At 42.6% G+C, this 23309-nt stretch overlaps 1 protein-coding gene across 6 annotated transcripts in view; it reads right to left on the bottom strand.

Annotated features, from left to right (window-relative positions):
* Nucleotides 1–23309, bottom strand: part of MLLT3 (MLLT3 super elongation complex subunit) — a 140024-nt gene that overhangs the window by 52098 nt on the left and 64617 nt on the right. For 5 of the 6 annotated variants that reach the window (XM_083817974.1, XM_083817972.1, XM_083817977.1 and 2 more), the window contains exon 4: nt 20909–21052. The exons of the other annotated variant lie outside the window; for it this stretch is intronic. In XM_083817974.1, the coding sequence (XP_083674100.1) occupies nt 20909–21052 (144 nt within the window). The remainder of the gene's footprint in view (nt 1–20908; nt 21053–23309) is intronic. 6 annotated transcript variants of the gene reach the window in all.

Below are 23309 nucleotides of genomic sequence, written 5' to 3'. Positions count from 1 at the left end.
CCCCCCGTACAGCTTGTGGCATGGTAAGAGGTAGAGGAGTCAAGAATGAAGGAGTGAAGTCAAGCACAGGAAGGAGGAAGGAAGGAGATGGTAATGTTTGCCTTTACTTCTCACTATCCAAATGTATGTTCATCAGCAATAAATTAAATCATTTTTCCCTAAATTGAGGCTGTGCTGCCCATGTCAATAACTGGTAAGCAGCAATCTCTTTCTCTCAACCCATGAGCTTTCTTATCCCATCTTTTCCTCCTGGCCTATTGAGGAGAAGGAATGAGTAACTGAGCGACTGCTTGGAGTTTTATCTTGACCCAGGGTTAACCCACTAAAAAGATACACTGTACAAACAGCGTTAGGTTTTATTATGAAAGCAGCAGAGCTGTAGCTTGAACTTCTAACTTCAAGTTTCTGCTTTACCTAGCGTACAGTAAACTGGATAGCTGATGAGCAAACAACATTTTTGCTATGACAAGGGTCTAGCTGCCTTTCTTGATTTTAAAGTCTCATAATTACCAACAGATAAATCCAAGAGACTGCAGATAGTTCAGCCAATCATAGACTTGTACTCTGTGGATAGTACAGAAGTGTTAAATCTAGGCTATAGATTCGTATGCTTCATATTTTCTCTCTCCATTCAAGTCAAGTCAAGAAGGACTGTTATTTACTACCTACAACTTTTTCAAGTCATAATTTCAATTTTTTATTTATTCATTTATTTATTAAACAAAAGCTCCACATGAATCTTGCTGTAGACAACATTGTTCTAAAATCATGTGGTAGCCAGGAGAATAGTAAGGGACATGTCCGGGTAATAAAGATTTTTTTCTTTTATTGGCTTGTAAGTTGACCATTACCTTTCCAACACTGCAGCTAGAATCCTAAGGAGGAGAATGCAGGCAATCTAAGTCACAACTTAGTTTTTTTCTCCTTCCTTGACCAGAGGCTCATGTATTAAAAAATATATTAAAAAAAATAAAAAATATATATATATATATAAATGCATTCAATAAACATTGTGAAGTAAGATTCCGCGCAAGGCACATAGCACATTTACTCCTCAGTTCCTCTTTTCCATTTCTCAGACCCCTAAGCCAGAGCACGCAAGGAGACAGAACACTCAAAAAACAACTGGGCAGAAAACAACGGCATCAATCTTGTAGTGAGGTCCACAGAGATTAGCTGTTGTGAATCACAGTAAATGATTTTATTTAGCCTGACGGATACTCTCTCACCTCAATTTACCAGGTGTTTTGGCTGAATTCAGCCCAGCTGAATACAAGGAAAGACAGAAGTAACAAATAGTCAGTGATAAAGACAAGGAAAATCTGTTGCCACTTGTGTATACCATAAACCTGTATAACAGATAGAGAAAAATACATTTGTCTCTATCATTATTTACTCAAAAAAAAAAAAAAAAGTCAAATGGGTGATTAAATAAGATTGTTCTCCTTTAAATTAAACTTAATGCAATGTTTTAAGCCCATCAACTTCCATCACAGAAAATACCACTTGCATTAAAACCAATTCATCTTTCAGCAGGAGTAGATATAACGTTGCCCATTATTGAGGAGTTTAAGCAGGTATTTTGTTGGCACAAAGCAGTTCTGCTCATGCACTCAAGCAAGAGAGTGATGCATATGCATGTTATGCAGAAACACGGTCTGGAGGATCAGTGTCTGCCTTGCATTGATGATTAAATCCAAAGAAACAAAAAATTCTGCCAAGAATCTTTCTTCTGGGGTCAGAAGCTGCCATTTTCTCCCTGAAGCACAGAATTCTGACTCACTAAAATTAACTGAGATTCAACAACTACATAAATTCTCTTTTCAAAATACACAAACATTTCAGTTTAGAAATACTTCTGAATATTCCTAGAAAGCTGACATTAAAAAAAAAAAAAGTATATGGATTTCTCAGGTAACTCAGTTTCTAGACAAGCATTAGAGAATTTTTTGGACCATTAACAGCCTCAGTATGCCAGATTATACATTTAGACACAGGATGACTCTAAAGAAAAATCTACATGGCTTAGACAGACAGCTTTAGTATCTGAGGTCAGGCAGGTTTGGCAAATCTAGTTCCACACAAAGAAAAACATATCCTGTACACTTTTTAGAAGACAAAACCTGGACATTCCAAACTGTGAGCCACAAAAAATTCAGTGTATTGACTCCTTCAGCCTGCTATTTCAGTATAAATTCCATGAAAAAATGGCAATTGTAGATTCAAAATGTTCTTTAATGCAATCAAAAATGAATGCAATAAAGCAGAACCTCAGTTCAGCATTCCAGATAAACACTACACGGACAACAAAAGGCCAGGAAAATCTGTAAAATTCACTTCTTGGCCCCTACAATAAAATACACATCTCTATCTTCCAAACCGATCTCTGTCAGAAGTAGGATCTGGTCCTGACTAAAATCCCCTATGTCAGGGAAAATCACTTGTCTTCTCTTCCTTCAAAAGAATTAAGTTAATATTAACGTTAAAAACTCTCAAATTCTTGCAAAATGTTAGTTTTGTTTGCCAAGATTACCCAAAAAAGGACAAAACGTGCCTACAGATATATTATTTTTGAAATGAAACGAATTTCCCTTTTGGCTAAACTTAGGAAAGAGACAGTTATGTATCCAGTTTAAGCACTACTCCCGAAAGAGCCCAGCAAACAGAACTATAGCAGCTACTGCAGCAGGTACCTGCCCTTCATTCTCCTATTAGCCAAAGATTAACTCTTGCAAACAGAAATGCACAGCATGGCAAGCATACTTCAATGAGTTTTCAGAGCAAGTTCCTACTTTCACATTGCCACTATCACACTGGCAGCATATACTGTTTATACATGTGTCTGTCTGCGTGTGTATGTATATGTACACAGCTACATTAAGTCAAGGCTACATAAAAAGAGGAGAAGATGGAAATGAGTTTATCAAAGCAAGCCATTAACTCTACAGCAAGAATGCAAGGTCATCAAAAGCAAACTAAGAGGTCTCCAACAAGGCCACTCTCTCTATACTTTGTTACTCACTTCCTCCCTTCTGCACTGCCAAGTTCCCTGCCAGCTTAAAGTTGCACAGAAGGGTTTACTCCAGTATGCTGACAACACCTCAGCCCATGTGTAAGCCAGGCACCCAAGACCATTCTGGGTGGGTGCTTGTCTGCTCCAACAATAAATTAAGGGACAAAACCCAGCAAAAGTATTAACTCCTCAGCCACTTCCACAAGTTCCCGATGAACTGGTAATGTGTACTAGCAGAGCAGTATCTGACAACAGTGCTGGTATTAGCGAAGCAAGATGAAATGACAGAGGCAAGAGCTCAGCTTTAAAGGAGTCAGTTTAAAAAGCAATACAATAACACCCTGAATTCACCAGCACTCAAAGCATGAACATCCAGTTATAGTTTTGCTGCTCCTTCAGCGATTTAGCTTAATATTGACTATATTCACGCAGAGGAAAGGTTAAGCTAAGATCACAGCATGTCTTTGATGTTGTCAACGGTGACAGTTATGGGAAAAAATACAAGCACAGGACAAATAATGGAGAATTATTCTTTCCCTGTCCCCTACCTCCTCTCAGCAATCTATGGTTTAGGGAATTCCTGCACCAGAAACTGTATCCATATCATTGTTTTTAATAATGCTAACGCTAACTTAAAAATCACAGAAAAGTTTGGGCTGGAAGAGACTTTTAAAGATAGTGAATTTCTTCCTTACAGGAAAAGTACTTCCTCTTGAATATTTTAAACCCAGCGTACGAATTCCATTTCCATTCCACCTAAATCTCCCCTCTTTTAGTTTAAAATCATTACCACTTGTCCTATTACTACACTCCCTGACAGAGTTCCTCTCCTGCTTTCTTGTAGACTCCCATTAGGTACTAGAAGGCTGCGATGAGGTCTCCCCAGTCTTTTCTTCTCCAGGCTGAACAACCACAACTTCCTCAGCCTGTCTTTATAGGAGAGGTGCTCCAGCCCTCTGATCATCTTTGTGGCCCTCCTCTGGACTTGCTCTAACAGCTCCATCTCCTTCTTATGTTAGGGGCCGCAGAGCTGAACGCAGTGCTCCAAGTGGCATCTCACAAGAGCAGAGTATTGGGGGCGAATTATCTCCCTCGACTTGCTGGCCATGCTGCTTTTGATGCAGCTCAGAAAATGGTTGGCCTTTTGGACTGTAAGCCCAGACTGCCAGCTCATGTTTAGCTTTTCATCCAACAACATGCCCAAATCCTTCTCATAAGGGCTGCTCTCAATCCGTTCTCCACCCAGCCTGTATTCACGTTTGGGATTGCCCTGACCCAGGTGCAGCACCTTGCACTTGTCTTGAACTCCACGAGGTTCACACAGGCCCACCTCTCGAGCCTGTACAGCTCCATCCCTTCTCTCAAGCACATTGACCGCAGCACACAGCTTGGTGTCATGGGCAAACTTGCTGACGGGGCACTCAATTTCACTGTCCATATCACTGACAGAGATGTTATACTGCACCGGTCCCAATACCATGGAATGTACTGCGGAATGCCATTCCCTGTGGAATGCCATTTGTCACTGGTCTCCACTTGGACATCAAGATCTTGACTGCAACTCTCTGAATGCAATCATCCAGTCAATTTTTAATCCAGTGAGTGGTCCATCCATCAAACCATGTCTCTCCAATTTAGAATCACAGAATCACAGAAAATCCAAGCTGGAAGGGATCCACAAGGATCATTGAATCCAACTCCTGCATCCCCAAAGCACCCTCCAATAAAAAACTGAAAATCAGACCATGTGTCTTGAGAGCACTGTCTGAACATTTCTTGAACTCTAGCAGGCTCAGTCCCATGACTGCTGCCCTGGGGATCCTATTCCAGTGCCTGACCACCCTCTTGCCGAAAAACCTCTTGATGCCTAACCTGAACCTCACCTGTCACAGCTTCAAGATGTTCCCTTAGGTCCTATCACTGGTTACCAGAGAGCAGAGCTCAGCGCCTGCCCCTCCACTCCCCTCGTGAAGAAGTTGTAGGTAATAATAAGGTCTCCCATCAGTCTCCTCTTCTTCAGACTTGACAATCCAAGTGACTTCAGCTGCTCCTCATAACGTCTTCTCCTGTACACCCTTTACAATATTTGTTGCCCTACTTCAGACAGTAACATCTTTGTTATACTGTGGCACAGTATCGAAAGCTTTACTGAAATCCAGAAAGATTACATTGGCTGGCTTCCTTTGGTCAACGAGTTGGGTGATGTTGTCACAGAAGGAAATTATGTTTGCTAGACATGACCTTCCCATAGTGAACCCATGTTGGCTCTGACCAATGACTGTGTTGCCCTTTACATGTTTTTCAGTAACTCCCACAATAATCTTCTCCATAATTTTAGCAGGCACTGAAGTGAGACTGACAGGCCTGTAATTGCCCACATCTTTTTTGCCCTTCTTGAAAATTGAGACCACATTTGCCAGCCTCCAGACAACTGGGACCTCTCCAGATTCCCAACACCATTGAAAAATAGTTGAGGAAGGTCCCACAATGACATCAGCCAACTCTGAGTACTCTGGGATGAATCCCATAAGGCCCCATGGACTTGTACGGATCCAGGCGGAGCAGCAAATCCCACGCAAGTTCAGGGTTATCTAGGAATTTATCATCCCCACAGTCAGAGTCCTCCAACTCAGGGCAGCAGGAGTCCCAGAGCCCATCACTGGTGTTGAAAACAGAGGCGAAAAATGCATCAAACATCTCTGCTTTGTCTGTGTCTCTCTTTGTTAGGCGACCATCCTCATTAAGTATCAGACCAGTGTTTGCTCAGGTCCTCCTTTTCCTGTTAACATACTTCAAAAAGCCTTATCAAAACTCTTTGAGTATGACCATCAGTCCAATTCCTTACCCACCGAGTGGTCCGTCCATCCAATCCATGTCTTTCCAATTGAGAGACAAGGATATCATGGTGTGAAATGCTTTGCACAAGTCCAGGCAGATAACGTCAGTTGCTCTTCCATCAATGCTGTAACCCCATCATAGGCCACCAGATTTGTCAGTCTGAATCTGCCCTTAGTGAAGCCATGCTGGCTGTCACCAATCACCTCCTTATTTTCCATGTGCCGTAGCATAGTTTCCAGGAGGATCTGCTCCCTGTAAACTGCCTCAAAATCTTGAACTCCACCATTTCATGGTCACTGCAGCCAAGGCTGCCCTTCTGTTTCATATCCCCACCAGCCCCTCTTTTTTGTTGAGAACATGGTCCAGCACAGCACCTCTGTCCTTGGAGAAGGAAGTTATTATTGATGCGTTCCAGGAACCTCCCTGGATTGTTTATACCCTGCTGTGTTGTCCCTCCAACATGAATCAGAGCAGTTGAAGTCCCCCAAAAGGGCCAGGACTTGTGAATATGAGGCTGCTCTTATGTACCAACAGAGGGCCTCAACCACTCAATCTTTTTGATCACTGTAATGTCACCTGTCCCTGCCCTCCCTTTAATCCTGACCCATAAGCTATCTGTCAGCTCCTCATCCATCCCCAGGCAGAGCTCCATGTACTCCAGCTGCTCATTGACACAGACAGCAACATCCCGTTGTCATCTCCCCTGCCTGTCCTTCTTAAAGAGCCTGTATCCTTCCATTCCAACACTCCAGCTGTGGGAGCCATCCCACCACATCTCTGTAACGTAAGTAAAATCATAGCCCTGCAGTGTGTGCACGTCTCTAACTCCTCTTGTTTATCTGCCATGCTACGGGTGCTAGCACAGAGACATTTGACATCTGAGTTGGGCCTCCAATGAAGGTGACTGACTGGCTGGAGTGGCTGGAACTCCTTTGTGCTGCCCTTCGGGTGCTCTCCAGCTGACCCATGACCCTTCTCCAGGCTCTGGGCACCTATCACTGACACTGGTGTCCAACTGGGATAAGCGAGACTGATTGAGGTTCCCCTCCCACCACAACTCTAGTTTAAAACCCTCCTCACTATCTTGGCAAGCCAGTGACTGAAGATGTTCTTCCCCTCCTCTAACAGGTGGACCCCATCAGCCCCACCAGACCAGGTTTCTCAAAGCTAGTTCCACGGTCTCAGTAGCTGAACCCTTGTCTGTGGCACTAGCCCTGTAACCATCTGTTGATTTACCCTTTCAATCCCCTTCCCTTTGACTGGGTGGGCAGATGAAAAATCTGCCTGAGCTCCTGAGTCCTTTACTGCTGCTCCCAGGGCTCTGTAGTCCTTCATACTCCTCAGGCTGCTCCTGGCTTTATTACTGGTGCCCATGTGAAACACAGAGCAGTAGATAACAGTCAGTGGACTGTACGAGACTTGGTAGTCTCTTGGTGATATCCCTGATACAAGCCCCCAGTAAGCCTCTAGAATGCGTCAGGTTGGATGCCTCTGTACCTCTCAGAAGAGAGTCACCTGCTACCATTACCTGTCATTTTTTCTTGGTCACGATGGTTGTTATACAGGGAAGAGATCAGGCTGCCTTACTTAGTTCCAGTTCCTTATTCATCCACTCCTGATGTGATCGATCTTTCCTCTTCAAGCTGCAGAGCAGTGAAGCAGTTCTGCAAGGGCACCTCAGGCTTCAGGGTAAGTCTCTTCCCCCTGCTGGTCCTTGCTGTTGCAAGCTTTCATTCTTCCGCATTATTAGCTCTCCCTCCCTCCGATGTGCTGGTGGGGAAGTTTCTGTTTGCTTGGTCATGGGCTGTGGGTGCATTGCAGACTGTGCTAAGAACCAGCTAACTCAATCTCGGCCTCCCTGATATTAAACCAGCCTTCTCACCACCTCCCACAGCTCAGCGACCTGCTGAGGTCCTCAACACAGGCACACTTTTTGTGGGCAGGTCTGCCTCCTGCCTCTGCCACAGGAAAAGGCCCAGGGACTTCCAGCCATCCAAGGTCTGCACTGCAGCCTCTCCCTTCAGCAGCTCCATGTGGGTGGAGAGGCACCGGCCACTGCTGGGGTAGGTGGTGCAGAGCCCCAGCCAGAGCTGCAGCCTATGCTCTCAGAGAAGTGCCCACCATTCTGCTGAAGAGGTTGAAGTAGGACGAGTGCCCTTGACCTGTGCAGATGGTCACAGGACATGTACCTCAAGCCTCCCATTCAGCCAGCAGGACAGCCCTCCTCTGAAGAGGCACTCTCCCACACAAATTGCCGCACTGTGCCCTGGTCACCGGTGCTCCCTAGGGTTGCCTTTCGTGGCAGTGGGGGTTTTACAGTGCACGGCTCTGTACGAAGATGGCTGGCAGCTGTGGAAGCTGGCTGATCACACAAGGATCAAGAGAAACAGGAGAAAATTGCCTGATGAAATCAAGGATATGGCTTAGTCAATACACAATGCCCGGTAGGGTTTCAGGGGATCACTGTTAGATCTGAGTGTGTTGAAGGTATGATGGCTTCTTCACAGCTGATGGAGATTTCTCAAACCTCAAACTTTCTCTCCTGAAACTGTAGTAAAAAAACAGCAACAACAACGCCACTAAAAGAGAGAAGGAGATGAAAAAAACATCCTTGTCCTAAGTCCTACAAATAGTTGGTAGCAAAAAGATGACTAAAGCTGAGTGGTTGCATCAGGCACGAATGATTTTGAAGTGCTGGAAGAGACCAACAAGCAGCTACATGGTACAGACAAAGATGGTTTCTCAAAAGGAAATTTGATAGTGCTGGGCAGCTCTCTGTGGTCATGGCCATGCTGTACCAGTGACATGAGAAAACACTCAGGGAATCTAAACACTAGGCTGAAAAGGACACTTGCAATGCAAGTTTCACTGGCAGCGTATTATACAAGGCTTCAAATATCAAACTCAGCAGTAGATAGAAAGGCAGTCTCAACACAAACTTCAGAATAAAACAGGAAAAATGGCTACCACTGGCAAGCCTGCAAACTTTGGAAGGGATACAGTATCTGAATAAAACATGTTCTACGTTAACTGACAAGGAATTAAACTAGCACTTAAAAAATTAAAGGCAAACTTTTAAGCGTGAGACTACAGAGATGAGGAGAGCATAGAAAAAACAGATTGGGATGATACATCTTTCTGGATAAAAATAGGAAAAAGAAATTCAGGTAAGAAACGATACAGTCTGAACAAAAGGAGTTCTGTTTTAAGTACACAACATAAATTAGATAATTAGGCAATTAGATACAACTACCCTCTATAAATGTTAAAAGATTATAAAAATTTTCGGTGGATTAGAGGACCTGGTTCTGAATGACAAAGCAACGCGACCAACAGAAAACAACTAGTCTCACAGTATAACAATCAGGGTTGAGATGATGCAGAAATGAGAGATTAGGTTGAACTAAAACATGTCCATGTTTTTTGTTTTGCTCTGTTTAAGTCTCAATTAAAAAAGCTTTATCTATTGGTGATAACTTCAGAATCCTCACAAACTTTAATAACTCTTTACACCCATAGGTGTGCATGATATATGTGACAAGAAGGAGCGCTTCTACAAACAGGCAGATGAACAGGAAGGCTAAGAACAATGTGTGTCCACTGCTCAATGAGGCAAGGGATTTTGTGACAAAGGACTTGGCTGATAAACTCTTTTAGCCTGTTTTCTCTAGTAAGACCTCTTTCCGTCAGGCCTCCAAAGTCCCTGAGAGTCCTCAGAGAGTCTAGAGGAGTGAGGCAGTGCCCACAAAAGACGATGAAATTAGGGAGCACTTCGTCCACACGGCCACTCACATTCAAGGTACCAGATGGGATGCGAGGGTCATGAAGGAGCCAGCCAGTACCACTGCAATATGTCTAACATCCTTAAAACTTCATGGTGATTGGGATGGGTTCCTTATGATGACAGAAAGGCAAATGTCACACTCCTCTTCAAGAGCAAGAAGGAAGACCCAGAGAACAACAGGCCTGTCAGCTTCACCTCAGTTCCTGGGAAGATGATGGAGAAAACCCACCTGGAAGACACTTTCAGACACTCAAAGGACAAGAAGGTGACACAGAGAAGTCAGCATAAGTTTGGTAAGAGCACTCCTGCCCAATTAACACAACTAACTGGACTGATTCCTGTGATTCACATTGTGGATAAGGGGAAAGGCATAAGTGTAGCATACCTTAATTTTACGCAAAGCTTTGTGCATATTTGCCATAGCCTCCTTGCAGCCAGATCTATGAGATATGAGATAGATGAATAGAAGAGACAGGTGGGAAACCGGATGGAATACTGGTTGCAAAGGGTCCTGCCGAGATGCACGAGGTCCAGCTGGAGGCTAGTAACTACAGTTATCCCTCTAGATTCAATGCTTGTTTTAGAGCTGTTTAATGTTTTCATTAATGACCCAATGGATCAAGTGAACTGTCAGCAAGTTTGCAGACGATACACAGAGAACTATTGTTCAGAGAGACCCCCTGTGTTGTTCAGGAGAAGCTCCACCATACAACATGAGAGTTGGGGTAGATGATGTTCAAAGAGGAGAATAAAAAAGGGTAGATAAGTTATTTCATAAGGCACATAAAAAGCTAGTGAGTGAAGCCAACTCCCAAGAAAGCTAGCCTGAAATCTACTGAACATGGAGAGATGATGACTACTGGTCAAGACAAAGAACACAGACCAATACCAGCACAGATTAATAGAAAAACTAATTGATGTGAATGAGCAAAAACAGGAAAAAACACAGATGTCCACTGATGTTATTCCTTGTCCTGCTCCAAAGAGTATCAGCTCTAGCAGCACCAAAGACTGCAGTTAATGGACAGTTTTGAGAGGGGAGTTATTTTAATAATCCAAGTCAGAGACACATTCCACTCACTTCCTCTGTGAAAGGAGAGCTAGAGCATCAGTGTAGGCAGCTCCTTAACACACAATAATAAACCAGGGCAAGAGAAAACTACTTCAAATTTCCCTTTTTTTTTTTTTAACACTGTAACTAGGAAGTTTCCTATACCACTGTTAGTAAGCCATTCCTTAAAAAAAATTTAGCTTAGCATAGGAAAGAGTTAACATCAAAAATAAGGTTTAACAAGATCTCTTCCTAATAACACATCCAAGAAAAAAATAGGAAAACAATGCAAGACTAAACGTTAGTGGAGCATACAAATACATTAACATCTTGCTGGTATTATCTACTATAGTTACTATCTCCCACCACAGAGCAAAAGCATAAGTGTACATAAACTATCTTTTACTGTCATTGCCGTTGCAGGCAAATATACAAGATAGCTATTTTTCCTTTTTTAAACACTCTTCCTATCAGTCAAATCCTAGAGAAAAATGGTATCATTTTGCCGTATGTATCACTATGTCATAAACCACTATATAGAGACAAGTATTCAAACAGAGCTCCTCACAGTACTTTCATGCCTCCAGTTCACCAAACATCCACTTTGCCACCCTGTATCTATTGGGCTAGTAACTGAAACCTTTGTCTGCCAGTTGTTTTAAATAAAAGGGCAAGGGCAAAGGAAAAGTTAATTCTCCCAAAACATAGTAGGTAGAACTGGTATTCATATTGGGAAGGAACAATTGTACCTGCTTCATCCATCTGAAGTGACCAGTCCCCATAATGCTCAGACTGCAGGCACCCTCTAAGTCCATTCCAATTTGATACTCAAAACAACTGAATACCATGGAACAAAAAGTTCTTGCATGCTGTGTTTGATTTATGTAGTTCTGTGTACCGGTGAACAAAGCAACAGATCAGGGAACAACTGTGTACCATCAATTAACTACATAATCACAGAATCAGAGGACAGTCCATGTTGGAAGGGACCTCAGAAGATCATCAGGTTTGACCTTTCATGGGAAAAAGGAGCCTAAAAGAGATTACCTAGCAGACTGACAAATCACGTCCCAGATGAGTTCGTTCCAGCAATTGATTCTTACTGTAAAAAGTCTCATATCAAGAAGGTACCTCTACCAGTGTAACTTGTATCCATTGTCCCTTGTCTTCTCCATATAGCTCCTTGTGAACAAAGAGACCTCTGTCTTCTTTGTAGGCACTCTAAGTACTGAAATATAGTGAAAAGGTTCCCCCAGGCCTTCTCTTTTCCATGGTGAAAAGACCTAACTCCTTCAGTCTCTCTCTATAAGGCAGGTTCTCCAGCCTTTTGATCACCCTCATGACCGTTCTTCAGACCCTCTCAAGTCTGTCTCTTTTTTTGAATGATAGGGACCAAAACTAGACACAGTACCCTAGGTGCTGCCTGACAAGCACCAAGTAGGGTGGGATGATCGTATCTCTGTCTCTTCTAGTAATGCCACTGCGGATGCGTCCCAGGACCTGATTTGTTTCCATTACTGCAGCAATACCAACTCATGTTCAGTTTGTCATCCGCCAGGACTGCCAGCTCCCTTTCAACAAGGCTATTCCTGCCACTGCACAGATCCTGGCATACACTGGGCTCTTTGGATATCTTGTCCCAGGTATAGGACCTCGCAGTTGCCTTGGTTAAACCTGATATCATTTTTGTTTGCCCACTCTTCCAGCCTGTCCATGTCTTGTAAGACAGCTCTCCCTCTGAGGTGTCCACCTCATCACTCAGTTCAGTACCATCAGCAAACATGGTCATGATGCTTTCAATCCCATCAGCCAAATCATTTATGAAGATATATAAGGAGTCGTAGCATTCTATGATGGATTGACTTCATCAGTGGACAAGGCAAAAGCAACTGATGTCATCTACCTCGAATTCTATAAGGTTGTTGACATGGTCCCACAATACCCTTACCTCTAAATTAGAGACATGGATTTGAGAGTTGCTCTGTTCAGTGGAAAAGGAATTGGCTGAGTGGTTGCATCCAGAGTGTGACAGTCAACAGCTCAATGTCCAGGTAGAGACCAATAACGAGTCATGTTCCTCAACAGGCATTACTGGGACTAGTACTGTTTAACATCTTTGTCAGTGATGTGGACAGTGCAATTGAGTGCACCCTCAGCAAGTTAGCCCATGACACCAAGCTGTATGGTGCAGTCAACACACTGGAAGGAAGGGATGTCTTCCAGAGAGGCTTGGACAGGCTTGAGAGGTGGGGCTGGGTGAACCTCATGGAGTTCAACAAGGCCAAGTGCAAGGTGCTGCACCTGGGTCAGGGCAATCCCAAACATGAATACAGGCTGGGTGGAGAATGGATTGAGAGCAGCCCTTATGAGAAGGACTTGGGCATGCTGGTGGATGAAAAACTAAACATGAGCTGGCAGTCTGGGCCTTCTCACTGCATGTCAACTCCATCCTGGGCTGCATCAAAAGCAAGAGAGGTGATTCTCCCCCTCTACTCTATTTTCATTAGACACCACCTAGAAACTGCGTTCAGCTCTGGGGTCCCCAACATAAGAAGGACATGAAACTGTTAGAGCAAGTCCAGAGGAGGGTCACAAAGATGATCAGAGAACTGGAGCACCTCTCCTATGAAGACCTCTCCTCTGCTGCCTGGCAGAGAAGGACCTGGGAGTACTGGTTGATAGTCGGCTGAATGTGAGCCAGCAGCGTGCCCAGGTGGCCAAGAAGGCCAACAGCATCCTGGTCTGTATAAGAAACAGTGTGGCCAGCAGGTCTAGGGAGGTGATTGTCCCCCTGTACTCGGCTCTGGTGAGGCCGCACCTCAAGTACTGTGTTCAGTTTTGGGCCCCTCGCTACAGGAAGGACATGGAGGTGCTTGAGAGAGTCCAGAGAAGGGCGACCAAGCTGGTGAGGGGTCTGGAGAACAAGTCTTATAAGGAGCGGCTGGGGTTGTTTAGCCTGGAGAAGAGGAGGCTGAGGGGAGACCTCATCGCTCTCTATAGGTACCTTAAAGGAGGCTGTAGTGAGGTGGGGGTTGGTCTGTTCTCCCACGTGCCTGGTGACAGGACGGGGGGGAATGGGCTAAAGTTGCGCCAGGGGAGGTTTAGCTTGGATGTTAGGAAGAACTTCTTCACTGAAAGGGTTGTTAGGCATTGGAATGGACTGCTCAGGGAGGTGGTTAAGTCGCCATCCCTGGAGGTCTTTAAAAGACGTTTAGATGTAGCCCTTAGTGATATGGTTTAGTGTAGGACTTCTTAGTGTTTGGTCAGAGGTTGGACTAGATGATCTTGGAGGTCTCTTCCAACCTAGATGATTCTGTGATTCTGTGAAGACAGGTTGAGGAAGTAGGTGTTGTTGAGCCTGGAGAAGAGAAGACTCTGGGGAGACCTCATTACAGCCTTCTCGTACCTAACGGGGGCTTACAACCTACAAGAAAGGAGGAGAGAAACTCTTTGTCAGAGGTGTAGTAATAGGACAAGTGGTAATGACTTCAAACTGAAAGAGGGTAGATTTAGATTATATAGCCAAAAAATAATCACAGTGAGGGCAGTGAGGCACTGGAGGAGGTTACCCAGAGAAGTTGTAAATGTCCAGAGGCATTTAAAGGGAGCTTGGCTAGATGATCTTTAATTGTCCCTTCAAAACTATTCTATGATTCTATAGATTTCATATTGAATTGGGAGCCCTTTTTCCCAGCAAGTTGGGCAACATTATGAAACCATAACACCTGTACATAATCCTGCTCACCACTGATTTACAAGGTGCCCTACAAAAATTGACCTGACCAAGACAAGTGTTATCAACCAACATGTTAAACAGCTTGGAGTACCCAGCTATCCAACAAGAGCATCCTTTTATCAAAACTCCAAACATTGCTTTTTAGATCTGAGTACAGAAAGCATGAAAAACAGCCTCAAAATGTTCGATAGTAGCTGGTCTTCTCTCACTGACAATTTCTGCAAACATGCATCCTGTGACTCCTGATATGCAATAATCAGTCCTACCATACTATACAGATTTTCACACAGTTAAAAAACTGCACAAGCTGTCACAGTTATTCCACATCAAGACAATCTCCTCAAAGCACATTAGAGTTTCTTTAGAGGAATGAAGCATTATCAAAAAGCTCATCTGTCTCCTACTTTTTGTTTTCCAGAATACAAGAAGGCCATCACAGCTGGAATAATCTTGCCTCAAAAGGGTCCACACCAAGCTACCTCATGTTTCATTTAATTAGCTGGTAATCCAGGAACACCTCCACACAGCAGTCTTAGACAAGTAGATAAAATTCTCCATAACACGCTGCTGAAATATTTGAATTGTACTTCTAGTCTGTTTTATTACATATCTGTTAGAATTCCAGGCAAAATGGCCCATTACATTTCTGCAGCACTGAAGATGCAATTATACTTGTCTGGCATACAGAATAAGCTGATTTCTTTGTGTGGTCCTGGGCTGCAGCCACCCCACACCATTTCACAGTGAAGAACAAGTTCATTCACTACTGAAAGCACTAAGAGAAACAACAAACATAATTTCCCTGAACTACTATTATTCCTATTCAAAAAAATGATGATAATACCACTAACAAAAACCTATAGCCTAAAGGGAATAGAAAATCTTTTTGAATTCTTTTAAGTTATTTGCTTGAAACTAAAGTAATATATAGTTAAAGAAAACTCAATTACCTAATTATGAAAAGCACAAGGTTAAAGATAATCCCTTCCCTCGAGCAGCATTATACCTGAAGTTGGCTCTGGGTAAAAGCCAACTCTTCCAACTGACACTGAAGAATTGCAAAGAAAAAGGAAGGGGAGAGAAGAGGGAAATCCCCATGATTTCATCTTCATTATATGGACAAAGAACATGTTTTAAAACATGTATTACATAGGTTTCTGGAGTATTTGGAAAGATCTCTCTAAACTTTAACAGAGTGACAACACAAAGGTTTGAAAAAAATAGAAAGCAGTGTTTTGGATTTTTTTTTGAAAACCTGAATTTCTATACTCCGACACATTTTGTGTTTGTTTTTTTTTTTTTAAAAAACTGCACTCCGTTCAGTGTCTTTCTTCCCTCTTGACTCACAAATAGAAACATATTACCTATTAGTTTCTCATCATTAGGTAGTACACTGTGAAAGTAGTGGAAAAAATTTCTGAAGTTCGCTGTGGAAATAACATTTTCTAAGGGAAATGTAATTTACAGTAGATATGGAAAGAGACAGAAAAGAGAATTATACTGAATATTTTGACTGAATTTGCCCAGTATACTTAGAAAACATTTTTTTTCTCCATAAACCTTTATTTACATTTATGAGAACGAATGTAGGTAAAAGGCAGAGAAAGACTTAAGCATAACTAAAAATTTTTCAGGGCATAGGGGAAAGCTCATTGTACAAAACGTGTCTGAAGATGGCAAACCCGATGAAGGACTTGGCAAATTGAACGTAGCCTCTGTAAGATTGAACCAAAGGTTTCTATTTATCTCCCTGAGTACAGAAATACATTTTCTGAAGCCAATCTTCCTATGAGGCTAAAAAAGTAATTCTCAGATTCTAGTCATAAGTGGTGTTCCCCAGGGGGCAGTGTTGGGGCCCATCCCCTTTAGCGTCTTTATTGATGATTTAGACAAGGGAACTGAGTGTTCCCTCAGCAAGTTTGCAGATGACACCAAGCTGGGGGGAAATGTCAATCTGCGAGCGGGTAGGAAGGCCCTGCAGAGGGACCTGGACAGGATGGGTCTATGGACAGAGGCCAATGGGATGAGGTGCAACATGGCTAAGTGCTGGGTCCTGCACTTTGGTCACAACAACCCCATGCAGCACTACAGGCTTGGGGCAGAGTGGCTGGAAAGCTGTGCAAAAGAAAAGGATCTAGGGGTGCTGGTTGACTCTCACCTGAACATGAGCCAGCAGGGTGCCCAGGTGGCCAAGGCCAACAGCATCCTGGCTTGTATCAGGAATAGTGTAGCCAGCAGGACCAGGGAGGTGATCGTTCCCCTGTACTCAGCTCTGGCCAGGCTGCACATTTGAGTACTGTGTTCAGTTTTGGGCCCCTCAGTACAAGAAGGACATCGAGGCCCTGGAGCGTGTCCAGAGAAGGGCTACAAAGCTGGTGAAGGCCTGGAACACAAGTCCTGTGAGGAGCGGCTGAGGGAGCTGGGGTTGTTGTTTGGTCTGGAGAAAAAGAGGCTCAGGGGAGACCTTATTGCTCCCTACAGCTATTTGAAAGGAAGGTGTGGGGAGCTGGGGATCAACCTCTCCTTGCAGATAACTAGTGACAGGACTAGAGGGAATGACCTCAAGTTGCACCAGGAGAGGTTCAGGTTGGAAATCAGGAGACATTTCTTCTCAGAAAGAGCAGTCAGGCATTGGAACAGGTTGCCCAGGGAGGTGGTGGAGTCACCGTCCCTGTGGGTGTTTAAGGAAAGGTTGGACCTGGTGCTTAGGGACATGGTTTAGTGGCTGACAGTGGTAGTAAGGGGATGGTTGGACCAGATTATCTTGGAGATCTTCTTGACGATTTTTTTCAACCCTAATAATTCTATCATTGAAAGCCTGTAGTTTGGTAACCTCCTACTAATCAAGACTGAGGGCACATTTATGCTTCAGTTCTCATGATATCAAATGTAACACTAAGATAGAAATATTTCACAGAGTTTATCTTATTGACTGGCACCACTCTCACTATCATGCTTAGCTTAGTGGGTAGTAGTGGATATAGAAACACTGCACAGTTGTGCAGTTTAGCTACCTGGGATATCCAAGCGTTACTCTTACTCTCTCAGTGAGCCGCAGGAGAACCAGACCAACCTTTGGGCACATGATGGACAGGATACATATGGAGAAGGTATGAATGGGAACCAGAAGGCAGCACTGGCAATCTCTGTGCTTTTTTTTTTTCCTTTAAGAAATAGGCTATTACTCTGATAGACAGAAGAATATCGGCTCTAGCAAATATTCCTTGCTAATTTGCATTTGGGATACGATGAGGTATGTGGTGTGAGTGAAGAGCAGAGTTGTGAACATCCAAATGATATCTCAAGAAAATTCTACAGCAAGAAGTAAATGCTTAGACAGGACTAAAATGCTTAGACTGGACTACTCTGAAAAAGGCAGCATGCAAAGAAATTCCAGGTTCAGCTCCTGAGTGAAGCCAAATACTTCCAAAAGTAAACACAAACTGCAGCTGTTCTTCTAACTTGCTTCCTTAAAGCGTATGCCTTGTTTTACATTTAAATGATGTGTTGGGTGCATAATGTTTTATATAAAGCCTGCAGTTCTTTCTTCAGAAGGATATAGTCTTTGTTATATAAAAATGTTCTTTAAAATGATAAATATTCATGTTTAGTAGTCTACTTCAGTTGAACTACATCTCCCCTGACTTTTCCTTGGAGAAAAAAATACTAATGAGAGGTCTGGGTTTTGAGATGCACAGAAATTAAGTGGTTTACACTATTACATATAAGCATGTCAGCAGAAGTCCTCCACCTTCAAGTGCTTTTCCTAAAGCTACCACTCAACATTTTGCCTTAATATAGTACCTCATTCATTTTGAAGGACATTAACCTGATTTTGCCTGCCTTGTCACTGGTTGAGGAAAATTCAGCAACTCATTACTCTTTTTCTTAGAGGCAGTTGTAAGCTAGCAGTATTAATTACTGACATTTAAGTAAGTGCAAAATCTACCTCTTATATTTGATTTTCCTGTAAATGCCTTTCTCAGCCTAAAGCACTGTAGTTACAAATAAGTTCGCGTATCATGGATTCATTCAACTGTCTATTCTACCTACACTCGGAAGTGAGAGCTAGCTTTCAACAACTAAAACAAAACACATGGACAGCATGTCATAAAAGTATAATGGACCTTTCAATGTTGGGAGATGTAAGCCCTTCATGAAGACCTTTAACACTGAGACAGACAGAACATTATTAGATCATGTCTCCTGAGTCAGTTGGACATACCCCTAGGTCAGAAAACCTAAAGAGAAGAATGAATGAATGAATGACAGCTTCAAGAAAGAGACCCATTTCTTAGAACCAGATTGGAGAAATTAAAAAAAAAAAAAGCATTTTGCCTCCTCCAGAAGACAAAACAGTTCACATCATTGCCTTTTAAGAATGCTGATATGTTCAGGAAAAGACTTCAATTAAAACATCCTGTATTTCATTGTTTACAATTAGGCAGCATTTTTGCCTGTGTTAATTCAAGAAACATAAAATTAGAAGACACATAAAATGAACAATACAAGGGGATGTTCAGTGTTATTTTTTTTTCCTTTTTACTCAACCCACTCTGTCAAAGTCCCTGCCAGAATACATTTAGATTTATTACACTTGTGGGTAAAACTTGTTGACTGACAACTGACCTGATTATGATTAATATTAAAGCAGTTGCTCATGAAGTTTTCCAGAGTACAATCTTGATGTTTTATTTGGAAACCCACTAAAAAGGCAATATACTGTCCAGACATGCATACCCTCTTACACCTAATAAATGCAAACAAAAAACACAGCTCGTGCTTCTATTTCAAAATCTCTACAGTAGTAACAGATCTCTTTTCCAGGAGGATAACAAGGTCTTTCACACTATGCCTACTACTTACTTATGCTTTGTTTTCAAAGATCCTCATCAGCAGACAGAATATTCACAAACTAGCTCCCTCTTATCTTGATTCCAGAACCTACTGTTGTGTATTTGCTTTAAATAGGGCTAACCATTTTTGATACTTATGACTGCCAAAAAATATAAAGATAAGCATTGGCCTAATATAGATACACAAGATGTAGGCTTGCACATCTCTATTTGTGGCCCACAGGAGACAGAACATACTCCTATTCATCAACCTAATAGGGAAGGGAAGTAGATGACACTCAAAAAAAGCAGGGCTGCCACCAGTAGGAACCCAGACAGGCTGGAGGAACAAGTTCATAAAATTCTCATGAGACATAGGACAAACGCTAAGACCTGCAGCCACGCAGCCTTGGAAGGAGAGCAGCTTTGGAGGATAGCCCTGGGTGCTGATGGCAGTGAGCTGAGCTGAGGCCAGCCATGTGCCTAAGAAGCAGTACCTGGGGTGGTAGGAGCAAGGCATGGCCCTAGAGGCAGGGGAGAGCAGGAGCTGTCCGCTCTGCTTGGTGCTCTAGATGCTGCTCCTGTTTCTGGGAACCAGAGTACAGGAAAAACACACAAACAGGCAGGAGGGGAGGGGAGGCCCCAAGGCGGTGGTGCTGGAGGCCTTGCCCTGCGAGGCGAGGCTGCGGAGTGGGGCCGGTTCAGCCGGAAGAAGGGGCGGCTGCGGGGGGCTCCCAGCAGCAGTCCCAGCACCGACGGAGGAGACGTGGCCGGGCTCTGCCCAGCGGTGCCTGGTAGGAGGGAGGGAGGCAGGGCACATGTTGAGGCACGAGGGGCTCAGGATGGAGATGAGGAGAAACCTTTTCCCCACCAGGACAGCCTGGCCATGGAGCTGGGGCCCAGGCAGGTTGGGACACTGCAGCACAGGCTTCGTGTCCCAGCTGGTTGAAGCCCTGAGCAGCCCGGCCTGAGCCTCTTGTGGTTCCTGCCAGAATGAGTGATCCTGCCATTATGTGAAATTCAGCAGAGCCCTAACAGACAAAATGTCATATAAATACGTTTCTAAAGGTATGACCCTTTCTTCCCTCTGAAGAGGCTAACTTCCTTTGAACTTTTTCATACCCACTAATTCTAAAAATTTGTGAACAAGTCTTGGTAAATTTTCTGGTTCAGACTGTGTAATATATATTATATAAAGTGCAGCATGCTTACCTGTACTTACTGTTTCTAATTTGTTCTACAACTACTGAATTCATTCTGCTTATATAAAGTAATTTCTCTTTAAATGACAAAGATTTTATGCTCTTATTACTCTCATCAAAATAGCCCTTCTGTATTTCACCTGTGGAGTGTCAAGCAAGCAATGCTTCATGTATAAGGCCTAAGATCTGTTTTGCAGAAATAAATATGAATCACTTGGTTGTTAAGAGGCATCAAATGCAACTACCTAATTGTCTATTTGAGGTAGGCGCATGCTCATTTGTTCACCCATTCAACTTAAAAACAAGCACTGAGCTCTTCTACTAAGTTAATCACAAAGACACTTCACTTAGTTTCACTGCCAGGTCAATCTCTATTACACTAATCATGCACCAGCAATAAGCAGCAACATATTTATTGTAATTGCTTTTGACACGGGTGCAGGACTCACCCCTCCTGCCTTTAGCAGCTTTCTTCTGAATTCCTCTGTCGGGTTGTTGAAAGTGAGCTTTTCACAGCGGAGGTGATTTACAGGTGGGTGGCCTTCAAGGTGCAGGAATAAGTCATAGTCAAATCGAACTTTCTTAGGTTCTTCCTGAGGGTTGAAAATAACCAGACAAAGATCTAACACCAAAACTAACTAAATTGAAAACAAGGGCTACATAAGACTGTCAATTAAAATTAAAATTATGTTGTTTTTAACCATTCTATGTTCTGAGAGAATTCCTTCTGACACAGCCCATCAGCTGAGCTACAGTAAATCAGAGAAGTTCCTATCAGCCCACGATAACACATGGTAAAATGCATGAACTTCAAGCTGTCCTGACAAGGCTTAGTTGAAAGTGTTACACCACATCTGGCATAGGCTAAAGACATGTATATCATGATTCAATTTACACTAGTTAACTCAGTCACCAACACAATCATTTCAATCATTTCTGAGCTGTAGATAGTAAAGGCAACACTGCAGTAAATTCTTGGATGCAAATTCTTCCTTAGATCCCAAAAAGTTGTAAAAAAGGCTAAGAACGAAACTGTTGCAGCAAACTATATTTGAACTCCCATGTATGGTATCTGTTCCTTTATTAATGATACTTTTTTGCCTTGAACCATTGTGGCCAGATAGAATTCAAGTATTCCACCACAGCTTCCAAGCATTTAAAGTCATCTGCCACTGTAGTAAAAAAAATGAAACTGAATGTTCCCTGTACCAATATGGAGGGAGAAAGAACAGGAAAGGCAAATTTATCTTGGAAGAAAATGCTCTACTGTTCTGAGAAATTGTCAGCTGAAAAAAGGACACTACAGTGACTATATAGACTACCAAAACCAGAGAAAGATATTAAGTACGTTTTGTGTTATACATTTACAAAGTTCTGTTCCAGAAGTTTAGAAATAAATTAATAATAAATGTTTAATAATAAATAATAATTTAAGTGCTCTTTTAAAGCAACATTAAATAGCCCTTTCTCCAAGGATCCAGATGTGCAAAAGAAGCCACCAAACCAATGTCAGTCTTAAGGCAGAATACAAGTAAAAGGGTAAATTCAGGAAAGGCTAGCAAAAAGGGAACCAAAAGGGAAGAAGAGGAAGAGACAGCAAAATCTCAGCATATAACCCACATTGCATCTGATCAAGATGTGCTCTGTTCAGTGACAGAAATATCAAATGCTTTAAAAAAATCACATTAAAAAATGTTGTTTTGATTCAGGATTCCAAGGATGCAAAGAACAGGAAGTATAGAAATCTCTAAAAGTAATACTGTACAAGTCATTTTTCAAGCACAGTCAAGGGCTCAGCATCCCATCTAAACTTGGAGCAGAGACAACAGAAAGAGACCTGAGATAAGAGGCCTGCATTTGCTTATTTCTGAAGACAGAAGAGAGTAGTTGCCTTATATGGGCTCTTTTCTTCATGGACCATTTTCAAAGGCTACCATGGATGAAGACATTTCTTATCATTAAAGATGAACACATGATTTCTTGCAAAAAAAAATTTGAAGTGCTTCTTAGAAAACGGTCATGTTGCTATAGGGAATCAGCTGGTATCAGCAGCTTTGTCATAAAAGCAGAGTTACAAGAATTTACAAACTGAAGTCTTCAAAGAATTCTGTAGAAAGTTAGATGAACATAACCAATAATTTCAAATCAAACTTTCACTAAACAAAGCACTCCCTTTAGCACTGCCATTACTTCAAAACAGTCCTGACAGAGAAGACAGAATATAGTGCAGTTTATGAACCTTATTCTAAACTGACTGTTTTTTTCCAGAGTAGAAGTCTTTCCACCTAAAAGCCTTTTTTTCCAAGGACTTCGTCTCAACGGCTAACAACTATATCCTGATGATGATGTTGATTATATTTTTGGCAGAGGATGGTTTTCTATTTCCACAATCCTTTCGAGCTTGGAACATTTTCTGTCAGGGCGAAATGCCTATTAGATTTTCTACCAATTTCTGTTTAGTTCTGGGAAGGGATGCACTTTCTCCCTGATCCAAGTGGCATCCTGTACCCCTGCCCTCTCCATTCATTAGGGTTCCTTATGAACCAGAAGAGTTTTCTACCTTGAGTAAGTGATGATGTTCTGTCTCCTCTTCCTCCTTCCATCTTCTGTTTTTCAGTTCTGGCATACTTGGAAGTATGGAAGCATCTTGGAGTAGGATGAGTAGCTGAGCCACCAGAAAGCAGTGATTTGCCTCAGGAATGCCAGTTCCACTTTTATGCCACTTTTCCTTTGGATTGTACTGGCCCCAGAAAGGGTATGCTGCTATAACTATATGAAAAGCTAGCCGACTCACACTTCAACTGCTGCTGGTTGTGTTCCATTACACCAAAACAGGGTCAGGGATGTTTG

This window comes from Anser anser (genome assembly GCF_964211835.1).
Source record: "Anser anser genome assembly, chromosome: Z".
NCBI lineage: Eukaryota > Metazoa > Chordata > Aves > Anseriformes > Anatidae > Anser > Anser anser.
Note: the sequence above shows the minus strand (reverse complement) of the source record. Positions and strands in the feature narration are given on the sequence as shown.